This window comes from Monodelphis domestica, chromosome 2, assembly GCF_027887165.1.
Source record: "Monodelphis domestica isolate mMonDom1 chromosome 2, mMonDom1.pri, whole genome shotgun sequence".
NCBI lineage: Eukaryota > Metazoa > Chordata > Mammalia > Didelphimorphia > Didelphidae > Monodelphis > Monodelphis domestica.
Window position 1 is genome coordinate 508216741 of NC_077228.1, and position 16460 is coordinate 508233200.

At 52.6% G+C, this 16460-nt stretch overlaps 1 protein-coding gene across 6 annotated transcripts in view; it reads right to left on the reverse strand.

Moving 5' to 3' along the window:
- Nucleotides 1-658: 658 nt before the first annotated feature.
- Nucleotides 659-16460, reverse strand: part of SSH2 (slingshot protein phosphatase 2) — a 264955-nt gene continuing 249153 nt past the window's right edge. For all 6 annotated transcript variants that reach the window (XM_056819582.1, XM_007485720.3, XM_007485719.3 and 3 more), the window contains 2 exons: nucleotides 8533-9367; nucleotides 659-6905 (listed from right to left, as the gene is read on the reverse strand). In XM_056819582.1, the coding sequence (XP_056675560.1) occupies nucleotides 4890-6905; nucleotides 8533-9367 (2851 nt within the window). In that variant the 3' untranslated portion in view covers nucleotides 659-4889. The remainder of the gene's footprint in view (nucleotides 6906-8532; nucleotides 9368-16460) is intronic.

A 16460-nucleotide genomic window follows, 5' to 3' on the forward strand; every position in this document is an offset into this window, starting at 1 on the left:
TGAATACTCCTTCCGTGGATACAGGTCACCTCCCACCCACTCCTTATCCTGTATCTCTTCTGCCAACACTTATGGGCCACAGTTCTCCACTGGTCTGAGAGGTTACACCTTGTTCTAGAGTTCAGCTGCTTCTGGGATGGGCTAGATCAGTGGTGGTGAACCTTTTAGAGACCGAATGCCCAAACTGCAACTCTCACATGGCATGTGAATCCCCTTCTTACCCTAGATAGGGGAAGGAGGAATTGCTCCTATTGGGCTTCTGGGCAGAGGGGTGGGTGATGAAATATCCTCAGGTGTACTTGGAGAAGAGGAAGGGAGTAAACCCCTCTGGCACGCCCCAGCACGTATACCATAGGTTCACCAACATGGGGTTAAACCACAGACGGTAAAAGGGATTCTGGCTCTTTTGTTGGGGGTTGGGCTGATCAGTTATCTGACCAGAGGCTCTGCCTGAAAACCTGCAGCTGCTTTCTTCTTGTCACCTTTTCAGAGGCTGACCTACCGAGATAAGTTAGACAGCTGTTATATCTCTCCTGACCCACAGCCTCCTGTTAAATAAAGATGCTAAGAATACCTCCCAGATAATAGAAAATCAAGGGACAACTTCTCCCCTTCCCCAGGGGATAGATCCTGCTGCATCATTTGCACAAATACAAGATTCATCTTCAAAATAAAAATTTATTCAATCTGTAACAAGAACATTGAATCTGCACATCAGTGCACAAGTTCACATTTAAAAACAGCGGAGCACATCGGTAATAAAAATCTATGGTACAGGTGGGATGTCCCAACCACCAGGGAAGATCGAGGAAGGAGGCCAGTGGCTTTTATACTCTGCTTTAACTGAATCAGAAAGGTCCCAGAGTCTTCAGGGAGCACCTGCTTTATTTAAAAGAGCACACGCGCGCACGCGCGCACACACACACACACACACACACACACAGGAGTTGAGAGGGGGTGATGGAAGGGTCTTTGGGGGCAGGATTTCCACATTCAGAACAATTCCTACAATTCTGTCACGCTTGAAGAAAGGAGAAAAGGCACAGCCCTCGTGGGCTTTGCCAAGGAAACCGAAAGCCAAAAAAGACAGAAACCTGAATCACTCTGGGTGCATATTGGCCAGGGATCACTTCTGGGCCACACGGCCCAGGTTCTGTTTGGTGCCCTGGAAACACGAAGGAAAAGGCAGATCTTCAACACATATGTGCCTCAAGTTGCTATTTCCTATCACCATAATGTTGGGGGAGGCAGCAGAGATGCCTGTTGTGGGGAGGGTTCTTCGAGCTGAAAAACAGACCCGATCTGGGCATCCTGTCCTAGATCTCTGAGAAAGTAAGGTTGGCTCTCTTCCAAAGTCAGAGGTGGACTCAGTCCTCCTCTTTCAGCCTGGGGAAAATATAGAAGCACCTTTAAATTGCTTCCCATGTGCATCATGGGGACCCCCAAGCCATGGGGGGAATGAGGTGGGGGAAGTGTGCAGCTTCCTGCTTCCCCCACAGGGCTGCCCCAGACTCCCTCGAACAAGCGCTGTGCTAGCGAACCGAGAGCCAGCGAACCAGCCTGGGCCCGAGAGGGGGCCCGTCAACAGTTGCAATCTGGAAGGAACAATCTAAAGGCTTTAAGCTGGACTGGTGCCGAGACCGACAGCTAGGAGTCTCACCTTGTCCACCACACCAAAGAATGACCGAACGAAAAGGAAAAAAAGACACCAGCCATTCACCATCACAAGCATCACTACAGAACAGACACCGCCACCGAGGGACCGATGGGCTACTCTCTACAGCACGCTGGGACTGGAGTGCAGCAGGACGCAGTGGGGAACGATCCGTCCCAGGCCGCCCGCACACGTTATGGCATTGCTTTTGTGCAAGGACTCGCGGGGTGTGACTTACAGTACAGCCACTGCTGGCTGACTCGGGATCAAGGGGAACAACACAGTGAGATAGGATACAGGTTTTAATATTCACAATGTAAACAATAAAGCATCCTCGAGCAGGTTCCTAAAACAGCTGAATGACAGCTTTGTACAAAAAAGAAAATGCCCTCAAGAACACGACCTCTTTTTGCTTAGTGGGTTAGCTACTTCTTGTGGTTTCTCTTGGGTTACTTTGGACCTGAACACAGAGCAGGCGAGTGTCTCAAATTCTGCTACATTCCAGGAAAGGAACGTCTGTTTTCAGAGAGACCCCCGAGGAAAGGTCAGCCCAACTCCACAACCTCAGGAGATACCGGCGGGGCAGAAACAGAATCAGGAAGGGCCCAAAGAGCCTGGGAGGCACGCGGCGTCTCCTTTCTGAAGCCTGAAGGCAATAAAGAGGCCCTGGAGAAACGAGCATTACTACACCGGGTAGTATTTTCATAAAAAACAAAACAACACGACACAATCTTGCTATTTGTCTTCGGCCCATACCGTTCGGAAGCCCTTCAGAAACTCCAAAGATTTCAGCGCAGCTCCTGGGAGAGCCCCTGGACCCAGCTCTGCCTTGTCCGGTGTGGGAGAGAAGATTCCAGTTATTATTATTATTTTTTAAGGTGAACTTGATTCATTTTAGATATTCACAGCAACAGGAGACCAGACACGGATTTCCCTGCCCAGCTCTGCCCGTCTGCCAAGACCCAGACGTTTCAGGGCTGGCCTTCCCACGAGTAAGAGAGATGGCAGGTTCTAGTGGGGAAGAGACCAAGGTGGGCCTGGCACGACCAGCGGGGCTCCTGCTCCACCGTACTGTGACAGACGGGCTTGGCTGAGGGGCCCCGCACGGGAGGCTAACACGGGAGCCCGGCGCTGGCAGGGAAGGCCGAGGCCCTCTTCTCTGCGCTTCCACCAAAGACGTGGTTTCACAGCCGCGCATCCCCACCTTGAGATTCTTTTGGCTCCTTGTCTATGAGGGAAGGAGCGCCAGAAACTCTTTTGCCGCTTGTGATTTGGGGCGGCGGGTCCCTTTCCTCGGCCGCGCTCTTCTGTCTGTCTGTCTGTCTCGCACACATAGTGGCTGATCCCTGGGGTGGTCCCTGGGAGGTCCTCGATGCGAAGACTGCACAGGTGCCATGAGATCATCGAAGGACCGCTTCCTCTCCGGCCTCTGCACGTAGACAGGCACCATTAAAGAACATTTTGCAACCCAGTCAATATCCAGGAATCACATGAGATGAATCATAACGTCCACCTGTTTGAGCATTTAAAGAAGCTGGATGAGAGCAGCCACATCCACGGCCACAGGCCACAGAGACAGGGGAGGCGGGGGAGGAGGATCCGAGGCCTGCCCTCCCCCACACCACTGGAAGGCCCATCTCAAGGGCTGGCCCAGCCCCTCCTTTCCCAACAGGGGCTTCAACCAAGACAAAAGGCAGGAGGGTGATTTGTGGGTCCCTCCGGCCGGGCCCCGACAGGCAAACTGTTTACGGGGAGCGAAGAGGGAGGGTGCTTACAGCTGACGCCCGCAGGCAGCTGTCCGGCCGGCTGGTCTACACGGAGTTATTAGCAAGTGAGCTCACGCTGCCCTCCGCTTCCAGCCTCCACCAGGATTGGAAACTCTGGGTGGTAACAGCCTTAGCCGTCTCCGGCTGTGGATCTGCCACCGGCACACTTTGCCTTCTGGAATCTCAGGCCCAAGAAACATCAGGCCGTGCATAAGGCCTGGGGCTAGCGGGGGGCTTCGGGAGGGGAAGTCAAGGCTACACGATTTGGCAGGATTCTGGGGGTGGTTCTAGGTCTTCCGTCCCAGTGACACCCACAGAGCTACTCTGAGATGACATCTTTGTGGATATTTTCCAGTTACAGACCACAGTCTTGCTCTATTATAAGCAAAACAAAACCAAGAACACACACACACACACACACACACCCCAAAATCATAAGGAAATAACAAAATTATCTACATAAATATTGTATATACAATTTAGGGAAATGACAAAACTTCCAGGAAAGGAAAAAAAACCCCTTTCGTCAAGTGTTAACAGTGACAACCTAGAAAAGAAAGCTTTGCACTTGATGGAGGCTGTACACGTCATGTAACAATTCAAATGTCTCCTATGAAACAATAAAAAAATACCCACAAAACATAGGCAGCATCGGAGGAAACGTGGTACGGGGAGGAAAAGAGACGGCAGGGAAGCGTGGCCATTGGACCCAGAAGGCCCACAGCAGTATTCAAGTAACGAAAGGGCTAAACCCTGCAGACGCTCATTTTCCGGGAACACTCATCTTCCCTTGCTGTTTCTCAGCAGGTCCTTCCTTCTTCTCTTTTCTAGTCAAAGCACTTTTCTCTAGGCTAAGCGCGGAGGGCTGGAGAAGGCGTCTCCCAGAAGAGCCGGGCAGGGCAGGGCAGGCCTTCAGCAGATCCTGCCCTTTGCCACATCCTTCAGCAATGGGCCCCAGAGCTCGAGCTTGGGGAGAAGGCCCCCCTGCAAGCAAAGCTCCTGCTCCTCCCCCCACAGTGCGGGGGACCCCTGAGGCCAGATCACCAGCTGAAAGACCCCCAGCCCCGCCCTGCCCATTTCCACCTGCCTCCGCCCCCTCCTGCTTCTCCATCGGCCGCCTCCCCGACTCCCCTGGCCTTGGAGGTGGCACCTCCTCAGCAGAGGCACGAGAAGCAGGGGCAGCCGACTGAAAAACAGCAATTGGCATCTGACGGTGTTCATAGAAAATGAGGTGTTTTTAAATTTGTTTGAGGTTGTCCGAGTTTCTTAAAGAACAAAAACAAAAACGAAAGATACCATGGTCTCGCAGTCCAAGTCACACACAGAAAACCCAAACCCTGCATGCGCCAACAATAGCAAAAGGACCAAAACATAGAAAATGAACCAATAAAGTGCATGTTCCTTACATATTACACCTGCCCCTTCGACAAGCAAAGATTTCCCTTGAAAAGTCCTGGGAGGGCTCTGGGTCACATGGTATGATAGAAGGGATTGCTCGTCCGCTTTCTGTCATTGGGCTTTCGGAGTCTCCTAAGGGGGTGAGTTCTCCCGGGCTGCTGTGGAGCGGCCACAGTCCGCCCCGGGCCCGGGCCCGGAGAATCCAGTCCCTGCTGGATCTGGAGCGAGGGAAGGCCCTCCCCAGAACTAGTCAATTCATGTCCTGGCTGGGGAAGCAAACACTGCGCAGCTGACCCAAACTCTTTGGCATACTGCACCAGAGGCCTCTCGACGGGCTTGCTCTGAGCGAGACACTCCTCCATTTTAAGCGGTTCTACAAAATACGTGGTGGGCTCTGGGGGCTGGGAAAGGGGTCCTGGGCCTTCTGAGGGCTCGTGCAGGCCAGACGCCCCCCGGGCCGTCCTGACGACGGGCTGCAGGCCGGGATGGGGGGCCTCCAGAGATACCAACTCTACCTCCGGAAAGCCACCGCTGTGCAGATTCAGGTGATCCAGCCTCGCTAGAGAGGCCGAGCGTTTCATCTGGGACGGCCTGGTGAGCCCCGCCTGCCGAAGGATGCGGGACTCAATTTCTTTTGAATGCTTTTTTGCCACCCTGACCCTGTGGCTGACACTTATACTGTCACTACTAGAACTGTGGGAGAGTCTGTGGGGGGCAGGGGGGGCCAGCGTCTCGGGGACGTCCCTCGTGCTCTCACCAAGGGGGCTCAGCACTCTCGGGGGGTCAGCGCCCCACGGGGCCTGAGGGCTGTCGCTACCCCTGGGGAGCCCCTGGATGCTGCTGGGCTCTGACCAGGGCTCGCGGTCTGTGGTGCTGCTTTCCTGGGTCACACCTTCTAGGTGAAGAACAGTCTGGGGGTGCAAGCAATCCAAGCTAGCAGAAGGGAAGTGGGCTGCAGGGCTGCCCAGAGGAGCCGTTCCTGGAGGAGAGGGGGGCCGGGAGTCTTCGTCCTCAGGACTGTCTGGGGTGAAGGCAGTTTGGGGAGCTGCGTCGTGCTGAAGGGACGCAGGACGTAGCAGAGGGAGCACTTGAGGATGGAGAGAAGCCAGCTCTGGGCACAGCGTGGTGTTGAGATTTTCATCCACGGCACACATCACCGCGATGGACTTCTCCACCATGACTGTCTTCAGCACTGGCTCCCCGTTCTTTTCTGCTGTCGCCAAGTCAAACGTGAGGTCCGGAGAGGTCACCATGGGAGTGTATTCAATGATTTCAATCCTTTTGGGAAGATGCTCCAGGATAGGCTTTGTCTTGGATGTTGGGGGCTCCTTTGATACTCTCTCTGCTTTTGCTCCAAAATCGAGGGGACGCTCTGGAAAAGCTGGGCTGGGGTGAAATCCCAGCAGCGCAGGCGCCTGTGGGTCAGCCTCCTGCTCAGGCTGGGGAGGGAAGGCCTCCAAGCCGCCGCCCTCTTTTGTTTTAGTCTTGCTCAATTCCAGTTCCTTTGGGCCCGCGGCAGGTTCCGGAGCAGCTTCTTCATTCTTGCCTCTCGGAGTTCCATCGGGTAGAGCAGCATCGTTCCTGGAGTTCTTGCGAGCGGGCAGCGTGCTGAGAGGGGCGGCACTGTGGTGTTCTTGCTCCTGTCTCAATCTCTCTTCAAACTCCAAGGTTGCCCGTCTCACAGAGCCAGGGCACCATTTGGGGGCTGGGCTCGTGCCTGGGCCTCGGCACTCTGCGTCCTCCTCCGTTAGATCCCCCTCTTCTACATCTTCCAGAGGGGTTGGGGCAACGAGCATGGCCTCCTGGTCCCCCTTTGCCAGGTCAGGCTGCACTGCGCACACTCCCTCCCTCTGGTCCAAGTTGCCCGGCTTACTCTCGGCAGTCCAGGTCGCCTCAAAGAGGGGTAACTCGTGGATCGTGTTTCTCTTTGGTGTGTGGCATGAGCTGGCTACGCTATCCACCTTCGGTTGACACTGCCCGATTCCCTGATTGATGGATTCGATTTCAGTGATGATTTCTTTCACTGAAATGGCGTTTTCTGAGTGGGACTGCATCATGCCCTCTGGGCTAACCAGTTCAGACGTATCCTAAGAGGGAGGAAGGGGAGAGAGAGATCATTGAGTAAATTACTGTTTGGGCAAAAACGTACATTTTCTTATTTATCGATGACCCAATTCTGGTGAGAAAATCTACTAAATGGTGAATACACAGTAAGGGAGTGAGTAGGGCTTCCTCCACTATTTGCTTTGGGGCTGAGGGAGATGAACTAGGAATCCAGTGACCAGGCTCCTACCACCCGCTAAGCGTTCTGCTCTGGCTAGGAAATGAAGAGTGTAGAGCGTGGCCTGGGCCCGGCTTCACGGGTTACCTTCAGGAGCAGGGCTGCTTCTGAGCTTCCTGCATCCCTGACCCCCTGGTGCAATGAATACCTGGGAAAAATGGCGACATTCCACTCCATCCTTCCCTTCTTTGGTAAATTGTCCCCCAGGCCCTGGGCGAGGAGTTCCATTCAAGGACTGAACTCTACTCGAAGAGATTCAAGGCTGGGCATAATACAGACAGGTGAAGACGCTCTTCAGACACTGAGCTTTTTGTCTCTTAAAAAAGTGTCCCCCATTCTCAGTGTCCCCAGCCTGCAGGTCTGGAGAGGGTACAAAGAGAGTCTCGATGTCTGGACACCTGGCGGATCCATCACCCCTAGGGTGCCTGTGGCTGCTCTTACAAGATGTTACCTGGTGAGTTGTGGATAGAATTTGCTTACCCAGCATCCCCTTTGTGTGCTCACGCTGAGTGTGAACACTGCATGTGTACATACGTATGTATGTACATATGTAGGATAAAGTTTTGGTGTGACCGCCCCCCCCCCCCCCCCATGTGGCTGCTGAAGCTGAGAGCCAGCAGGAGAATTTACACACATGGTCATTCTTTAGATTATTAGGCTTTGAACTCCTATTTATATTTTTTTAATTTCTTCTACTTCAATGGATTATTGATAAACTTTATAAAAGTAATGCTTGGAGTTATTGATATTAATTTAAATTTTACAGAGTCTATATACTTTTGGGGAAATCTTGACTATGTGTATTAGCAAACAAAAACCAATTCACATCTTTTACCACTTTACTAGCAATGGATTCCCAAGAGGCTTCTCCAGCTAAGGCCAGAGAAAAGAGGTGACTACTGACTCAGTCAGGTCCTACGCCAGTCAGATGCGGCCATTTTGAAATGCCAGGGATCGCCCACGGGGCACTGCACTCGGGGGAACTCTGAAGTGGCCCCGCTATGATGAGTCCTTTGGGGAAGATTTCAGGATGAGATGCTTTCCTAGGAGCCAGCCTGGTCCTTCCCTTCCAGAAGACAACAGCTAATGAGGTTAGCCATGCCTTGGGGGTCAATCTGCTTGGAGAGTCAGGCAGTATCAAACATACCAAGACCCCCGAGGGTGACTCGCCAGTCCCTGGCACTGCACTGGCTGGCAGAGAGAGCACTCGGAAGGAAGTGTCTTTGCACAAAGGCTAGTTCAGTCAGGACTGTCCAAGCAGAAGGGTGTCATTGTGGGGAGGGGCTGGACACATCCTGGGGAATCCCGTGTCAAGGCTGGGGCTTTCCCCGGGTCCTGCCAAGCGGCCTGCCTCTCTAAGGGTCTGTCCGAGCCCACATCAAAGGGAGCCCGAGAGGACCGTATATTATCCCCCATCCCCCTGGAGGGTTTACCTTTGGCTGGTCTTCATCCAGGGAAGAATCTCCTGACACATGGGGAGTGTTGCTCGAGGAGCTGCTCCTCTGGCCCTCGGGGCTCGCCTCGCACGGGGCTGTTTCCAGCACTGACAAACGGATGCCTCCATTCCTCCCCCCTCCGGCTTCCTCAGACCTGGAGTGGGAGCACGAGCGGGGCCGGGTCTCCTGGGAGAGCTCCACGAACTTCTCGAGGGCACTGAAAAAGTCGATGCGGTCAGTACTGAAGTCTGATGCCTCCGGCTGGGAGTTGGGCGGGCGCCCCGGTGAATCTGGGTCCGGAGACACAGGGAGGTCTCTCAGGCGGAACGTCAGCTCCTCCATGGGCAGTAAGTGGACGCTGACGTCTGCCTTCAGCGCGTCTGTCTCCAGGTCTTCCACTGTTAGGTCTGGGAACCTCGGGGCTATCTCCAAGGAGTGTTCTGGCTGGATTAAGGCTTCCGAGGCATGGCAATTGTCAAGGGGAAATTTGGATTCGCTCAGGCAACAGCCCGCTGCACACCCGTTAATGTTGTTGAGATTCAATTCATCCTCAATTTGTCCCGTATGAAATTCTCTGGATGCAAACTCCAGGCAGATCATCCTGTCTTTCGGGTCCAGTTCGTGGGTGCTCGCATCCTGGGGGACCCGGTGTTCCACAAAGACAGGAGGCATCGGAGGGTGGCTCTCCATGGCCTTCGCCTCTGTGATCTGGTCCGCTGACGTGGTGATCTCCTTCCTGTTAAACTCCATCCCTGTGGTGCAGATCGGCTCATGGTGGTCTGAGAGGTCGCTATCTGAGTGGGAGCGCCACAGCTTATTGTGCCGCTGTTTGCTGTGGGGGGAACAGGGAAATGACACGGATCAGTGCTTCAGCCAGTTACTGCTCAGGGCCCACTGGAGTTGGGCACGGTTGCTAAGAAGGGGAGAAGGCCATGGGGATGATGAATAGGGAATGGGCCAGAACCTGGTGGCCAATCAGGAAGGAAGAAGGACAGGATCTCACCAAGGCTACAGGGGAAAGCAAGTCCTTTTAAGAAAAATCTTCATCTTGGAATTAATATTAAGCATCAGTTCCAAGGCAGAAGAGTGTTAAGGGCTGGGCAATGGGAGTTAAGTTACTTGTCCAGGGTCACACAGCTAGGAAGTGTCTGAAGTCACATTTGAACCGACGGCCTCCCATCTCCAGCCTGGCTTTCTAGCCACAGAGCCACCTAGAGAAAGCAAATCTTTGAGGGAAAGCTACAAGGTCAAGTTAGGAGTGTGTGTGTGTGTGTGTGTGTGTGTGTGTGTGTGTGTGTGTGTGTGTGTGTGTCTATCTGTATCTCTATATCTAAGGGTATCCTTTTTCTTTCTTTTTAAAAACCCACACCTTCTTTCTTAGTATCAATTCTAAGAGAAGAGCAGAAAGGGCTAGGCAACTGGGGTCCCATGACTTGCCCAGGGTCACACAGTTAGGAAGTATCTGAGGTCCGATTTGAACCCAGGTCCCCCTGACACCTGTCCTGGTGCTCCAGTTGTCCCCAAGTGTGGACCCTTTTCAAAGAGGTTTCTAGACGAAAACAACTGCGCATCATTCAGCCAAAGCCCAAATGGCCTGTGGGAATGGGAGTTCGTGGAGACAGGCCAGAAGTTCCTCCCTGGCTGAGATGCTGGCACCATTGTTCCTAACGTTCTTCACCTGTTTCCTTGGGAGACAAACCTGTGTTCCGAGAGGCAGAAGCACCCCGTGGGAGCCTCTGGGGCCCGAGCACACACCGTCTGGGCTGATGTCTGACCAGCTCTTTCTGCCGGCCTCCGGACATGTCCCTGCACTACAGGCATTCATCCTCCCATCTGTGAGCTAGCCAGTGGAGTCTGACCCACACCGGAGGGCAGACTGTGAGGTTCAGGGGCTGTAGGATCACGGGCTGCCCCTAGGAGGAGACAACGCACCTCCAGCGCTGTGTGGGCCAGCAGAGAGGATCCTGACGCTCTGAGCAGGGCTTCTTGGCCCCATTTTTGCCTGGCCTTGGCTGAAGGACTCCCCTTTGCCAGGTTTGTCCTCAGCCTCCCCAGACATGTTTGTGGCTGTCTTGAATCTCATTTCTTTTCCTTTCCGGCTTCTCCATCCCGTTCTTGGAGCACCTCTTGGGAGGATAGCCAAAGAGCAAAGACAGACGCCCTACACCTGGGCTGGGCAGACCTGGGACTCCTGCTCCCTCCGGGCTCCAGCCAAAAGGTCAAAGGGCACAGGGCTATCACTGAAAGGCAAATGAGCTAAGAATTTCTATTTCCCTATCAAGAGTCCCATTGAACCCAAACAGGTGCAGACAGTGGAGCCACCTGGAGATTTCTGGGAAATCAGGGCCTGCAAAGGACATGGAAGCTGCAGGTCCAGCTGCGACATGTCTCAGACAGTGCTGGCTTCAGAAAAGGCGACTGACTGCTGGGCTGCCCAGCCAGCTTCCCTCCCCTCCCGGGGCCATGTGGTTAGTAGGAAGCTCTGTCCGCTGGCACCTCCAGGGCCCGTGAGCCCAAAGCCGGGCCGAGGCCTGCCATCCTGCAAAGGAGACCCCCAGGAGGACACAGGACGGGGTCTATGTGAACAGCCTGCCGACTGGCCTTCTCCTTCCCTGCAATGTGGGTGTGAGAGCGTGTGAGAATGTGTGTGTCTGTGTGAGTAGTGTGTGTGTGTGTGTTGCTCCCACATAGCCTTAAGCCCAACCAGAGCCGTGCTGTGCCGTGAGTCTGTCGGGTCTTGCTGTCTGTCCTGGTGAAAGGGAGCCATTTGCTCAGCGCTCCATTCGAGCTGGTTTAATTTTTAACACTGTCTGGCTCCCTCGCCAGGGCCTGGTGGGGGACAGGAAGCCAGTTATCGAGAGTGGGCAGCACAGCACAGAGGCCTGGAATCAATAGCCCTCGGCTCTTTTCTGTCTTCGTTGGCATCTGACCTCAATTGGAAACAGGCAAAACATCCCTGAAGATGTCCCCCTCTAGCTTTTTTTTAAACCTTTACCTTCTGTCTTAATGTTGATACGAGTTCCAGTTCTAAGGCAGAAGAGCAGTCAGGGCTGGGCAACGGGGGTGAAGTGACTTGCCCAGAGTCACTCAGCTAGGAAATCTGTCTGAGGTCACAGTTGAATCCAGGACTTCCCGTCTCTGGGCCTGGCTCTCCATCTACTGAGCCTCCCAGCTGCCTCCTGGTCTCTAGTTTTGTGTACACAGAAGGTGCTCAGAGACCAGCTACTGAATGGAATGGCTGTAGACTCTATCATCCCCTACTGGGAATGAACCCCATACGCAGTGACTGCGGGATGATCCTGGTGCCTCATCCTGGCACACAGGTCCCCTGTACCTCCTCCACCTGCCTTCTTAGGGGCACACCTGGGGGGATGGCCAACTGCAAGAAGACTCCTCTCCCTGGGAAAGGATAGTCTGTCTCACCTCCAGGCTCTTATAAATCAGGGAAAGCAAAATTGTTCCTGTTTTTTCCCTTCCTGAGGCACCAGGCGTCTCCCCTTTGAAGCACTTACTCTCACACTAGCCGCCCACGGATTCCCAACATGACCTGGAGAAAGTCATTCGGGCTTCACTGAACTGAGTCATAAAATGGGGTCTTAAAAACAAATCCGGATCCCTTCTTACTTTGCGGGGCTGTAATCAGATCATGGAAGGGCAACAGCTTTGGGCTCTTTCAAACAAAGATGGTATGGATGGGATCGGGTTTCAGAAACCGAAGCCAGGCACTGACCAAAGCCCGGGCTCTCCACGGCAGGGTGTGGGCACCCCTGAAGGCTTCCTGATCTTCGGACTGCTTTATGGAAACACATGTCTGAGTGCATGCCAGGCAAACCTCGCCTGTTCTGAAGGGGAGAGGCAGGTGGAGAAAGATGTACCAGGCTGTAGGCTGAGCGATGAGCCTGCCTCCTCTCTTCCTGGTCACTGGGCAAGTTCCAAAAATCAAATCCTGCTTATCTGAGACCTCTCTGACCACTGGGCACTTCTCTTTCCTCACTCCCTATAGAACCTGATCCCCTAAACACATGGTCCAGTTTGCAAATGATGGCCTGCAATCTGAGCCTGTCCCCCGGAACATAAATCTTGTAGGTACCCGCTTGACTGGCATGCAGAACAACAAACAGAGCTGCTGGCAGCCTATAGAGTGTTGTAAAACAAAGCAGACTTTAGTGGGCCCTGGAGCACAAGAGAACATGCACACACGTGCACACACACGTGCACACGCACGCGCACACACACACACACACACACACACACTACACTTTACATCTTAGAAAATGAGAGCCAATCAAAGCAGTTCTGGCTTTCAGAATATCTTCCCCTTTTAGGAGGTTTGACGAGGAAGAGTGACTTCTTATGTACAACAAAAGCATCCACAATTCTTAGCATTTCTGAGACACCACCAGCATCCTGACAGTCCCACACATCTTTGAAGTGCCTGATTCTGGGGAATTGGTGGTGCTGACAGAAGCATAAATTGGTCTGGGAACAACAGGGAGCCTGCCTGGTGTCAGCCCAGTTCAATTTCTAGACTATGGAACTGGACAATAGGAAAGGGGCAGCGGGAGAGTCACGATCAGCTTCACCAGTCATGGGGAAGGAAGGGTGGCTGGATTTTAGAGGACGTCAGCCCCAAAGCTGGCTAACCAGGAGAAGGAAGTAGGTGAATGAATGGAAAGCATTCTACTGTGCTAAGTGGGGGACACATAAAACGGGCTGGACGATTCCCACGCTCTGGCACTCACAGCACTCCACTGGAGGAGGCAGACGACTGTCAGGCTGGTTTTTCTTGGGGAGATCACAGTAAAATGACTGAGTTTATCTTTGAAGATCTCTTTTTAGGAAAGACACCAACAAGCTTGCTGGCACATGACCAGTCTGGTCTCGGGAGGAAGCCAGAGAGCATGGACTCACCATATCTGAGAAGTGGGGGGAACCTCAGCCACCATCTAGTCCAATGCTCGCCTAAAAAGGTATAGAACTGTGAACTGCCCACCAAGGGCTGGGAGGCTGGACAGGTCCCTTCCTTCTACTCTCCACTTTACCCACTGCCTTGCTCCAAAGTCCCAGCGACTGCTGCTGCTTCTATAAGTCAGGGACCTGTGAGGCACAGAAAGCCACCTGGAGCTGCCTGCCCCATCTCCAGACTAAGTCCCCATGACCTTCCTCCTAAACCAGCCTACCAGCTGGTCTCCATAAGCCCCCCATCTCCCCCTGCATTTCTTTGCCCAGGCTGTCCTCCAGGGCTGATGTGTTCTCCCTTTTTCCTACGTAGAATCCCTAGCTTGCCTGGAGTGTCAGCTCAAGCATCTGCTCCTTCGACAGGCCTTCTCTGATACCTCTAGGTATTACCGGTGCCCAGTCTCAGTAATGACTTATTTATCTGGGCACCTGCTCCTCTCATTATTAGATTAGAATTCTTCTCGAAGAGTTTTTGTCTTTGTAGACACAGGATTTTGCACAGAGAAGAACTTTCTAAGTGCTTATTACATGAACGAACTGAGGAGCTGTGGATCTGCCTCTTGAAGAAGAGAGATTTGGGGGTCCCATGGTGGCTATCTTTGAGAAGAGAGGCTATCAGACCCCTGAGGGCAGAATGGGGGCAACGGGTGGTAGAGAGATGGATTTAGGCTGGATCATGGAAACACTTCTTTAAGTGGAAAGCTGTCTTAGAGAGCTGTCAGGTTTTTCCCTCACTGGAAATGTTCCAGTGGAGGCCAGAAGACCGCATGTTGGAGCTGTGGTAGAAATGGCCAACTACTCAGGTACTGACTGGTCATATTCTGGCAGCTGCCCCCGGAGTAAGGGCCTCCTAGGAGGAGCTAGCAGCTCAGAATGGAATCCTAGCTTGGAAGCTTTCTGGGTACCTTTTAGGGCAAGTGTTGTCTCTTCTCTGGGTCCAGATACCTCTTCTGCAAAATGCAGGGGGGGGGTGTTGGAGGGGGGGGCGTGGATGTCAGTTAAGGTCAGTTCTATGACAATGCATCTAAATTACAGGCTAACCACAGAAAGACAAGTGGGCCAACCCCATGTTCCTGTGAAAGCCCTGGGTTAGTTCCCAGGGAGTCTGCAGGAGAGATGGGAAAAAGACATTGAAGGCCTGGGCAGCAAATGGAATTTTGGTGGAAGAGGACTATCATTTTCCAGAAATATCTAAGAATTATTTTTTTTCTCTTGCTCCCTCCCTCCCTCTTTCCTTCCTTCCTCTCTCTTTCTTTCTGAATTTCTAAGGCATTTTCTCTACTCCTTAGAAACGCTTTCTTACAAAACTTTCTGTGGTTTAATGGTGGAGGCTGGCTTTGGTGGCAGTTGATGATCCCCAGTTCTCTCCTTTTATAGGTAAGCAGGCTCTTGGTTAGCTCTGTTGGGGTTGATCTAAACTTAGTAAAATGCCCCCTTCAAGCTGAAGCAACCTGGTGCCTCCAGATTTGGGTTCTTCCACCTGTAGGGCCCCGTGGAATTTCCATTCTAGGGAGGGGCTGGTGGCTGGGGCTGGGAGAGGGGGTGCCTGGGTCCTTCAGTTGCCCAATTTTCGATGTCACACCACCTCTTGCATGTGCCCCCTTCATCTTACTCACATGGCCACTGCCCTAGTCCAGCTTCTCACTCATGGCCCGGATGACTGCAGGATTTTCCTGACTGGTTTTCCTGTTTTAAGTCTCTCCCCTCTCCAATCCAGCTTCCACACAGCAGCCAGAGCAACTGAGTTCTTCCTGGCTCAATAACCTGCAGTGGTCTCTGGAAACAAGTGCCAATTCCTTTGTCTGGCAAGGAGAGCTCTTCCCCACCTGGCTCCAACCTCCTCTTTTCAGGCTCATTATACATTCTTCTTGCTTCACTCATTCTTTGGTCCAGGCAGCTGGCCTTCTCACTATTTCTTACACACCACACTTGATCTCTAGCCTCTGTGTCTTTGCACTGGCTCTCCCCTGTGCCTGGCATGCCCTCTCCCCTCCTTACACTATCTAGTTTCTTCAAAGCTGAGTTCAAGTACCATCTCCTACACGAATCCCCCTCCCCCTCAAAGCACACTGTCTTAGTTTTTTTATTTAATATAGAGAGAGGCAACACAGTATCATGGGCAGAGAACTGGTCGCAGAGTTGGGAAGACGAGTCCAAATGGTGCTCCTGGCACATCCTGGCTGGGTGGTCCCAGGCAAATCCCTCAGCACATTTCTCTCGGGCTAGAAGCTGGAGAGAAGCTGCCAATTTACTGGGAGTTCCCTATTTAACAGTGAAACCACAGGTCAGGCATAAGAGGAGTTTTTTGTTGTTTTTTTTTAAAATAGGAATTTATAAGCTTAAGAAAAAATGCTTGTTGACTGACTGATGGATAGCACTGAAGAAAACATGGGGAGATGGAGGGAGGAAGGGAGAAGGAAAAGGAGAGGGAGAGGGGAAAGGGGAAAGACAGAGACAGACAGACACAGAGCGTGTGTGTGCGTGCATATTTGTCTCCCTCTGCTTCTCTTTCTGGCTGTCCCATATCTGTCCCACATTGGCCAGGAGTCACACCAGATCTTGATGTCTTTACCATTCCAAACCCAACCCAACCCCAAGCCACCCACCAGAACAAAGTCCCACGTCTCCACCACTTGCAGTAGCTGAGATTACAGAGCAAACACGGAGGCTGGCAGCACACAAAGTGTCCTTCCTCTCGCTGGGCCATGTGAGGACATGCCTTAACATCCTTCTTTTGGGTGTCTGGGAGAATATCATATTTATGTCTCTTCCTACACCCTCAGAAACTTCACTAGTGCTAAATTAAAAATAAAAAAGACTATTTTCCAATCAATTGAGATTAAAACCGTCACCAAGCCCCACAAAGTTGTGTATCTTCTCTTTAAGCCGAAGAGCCTGGGGTATCCTCCCAGTCTCTTAATGGAACAGCTCAGATGAAGTCATGCCAAATACTGAGTAAATATGAA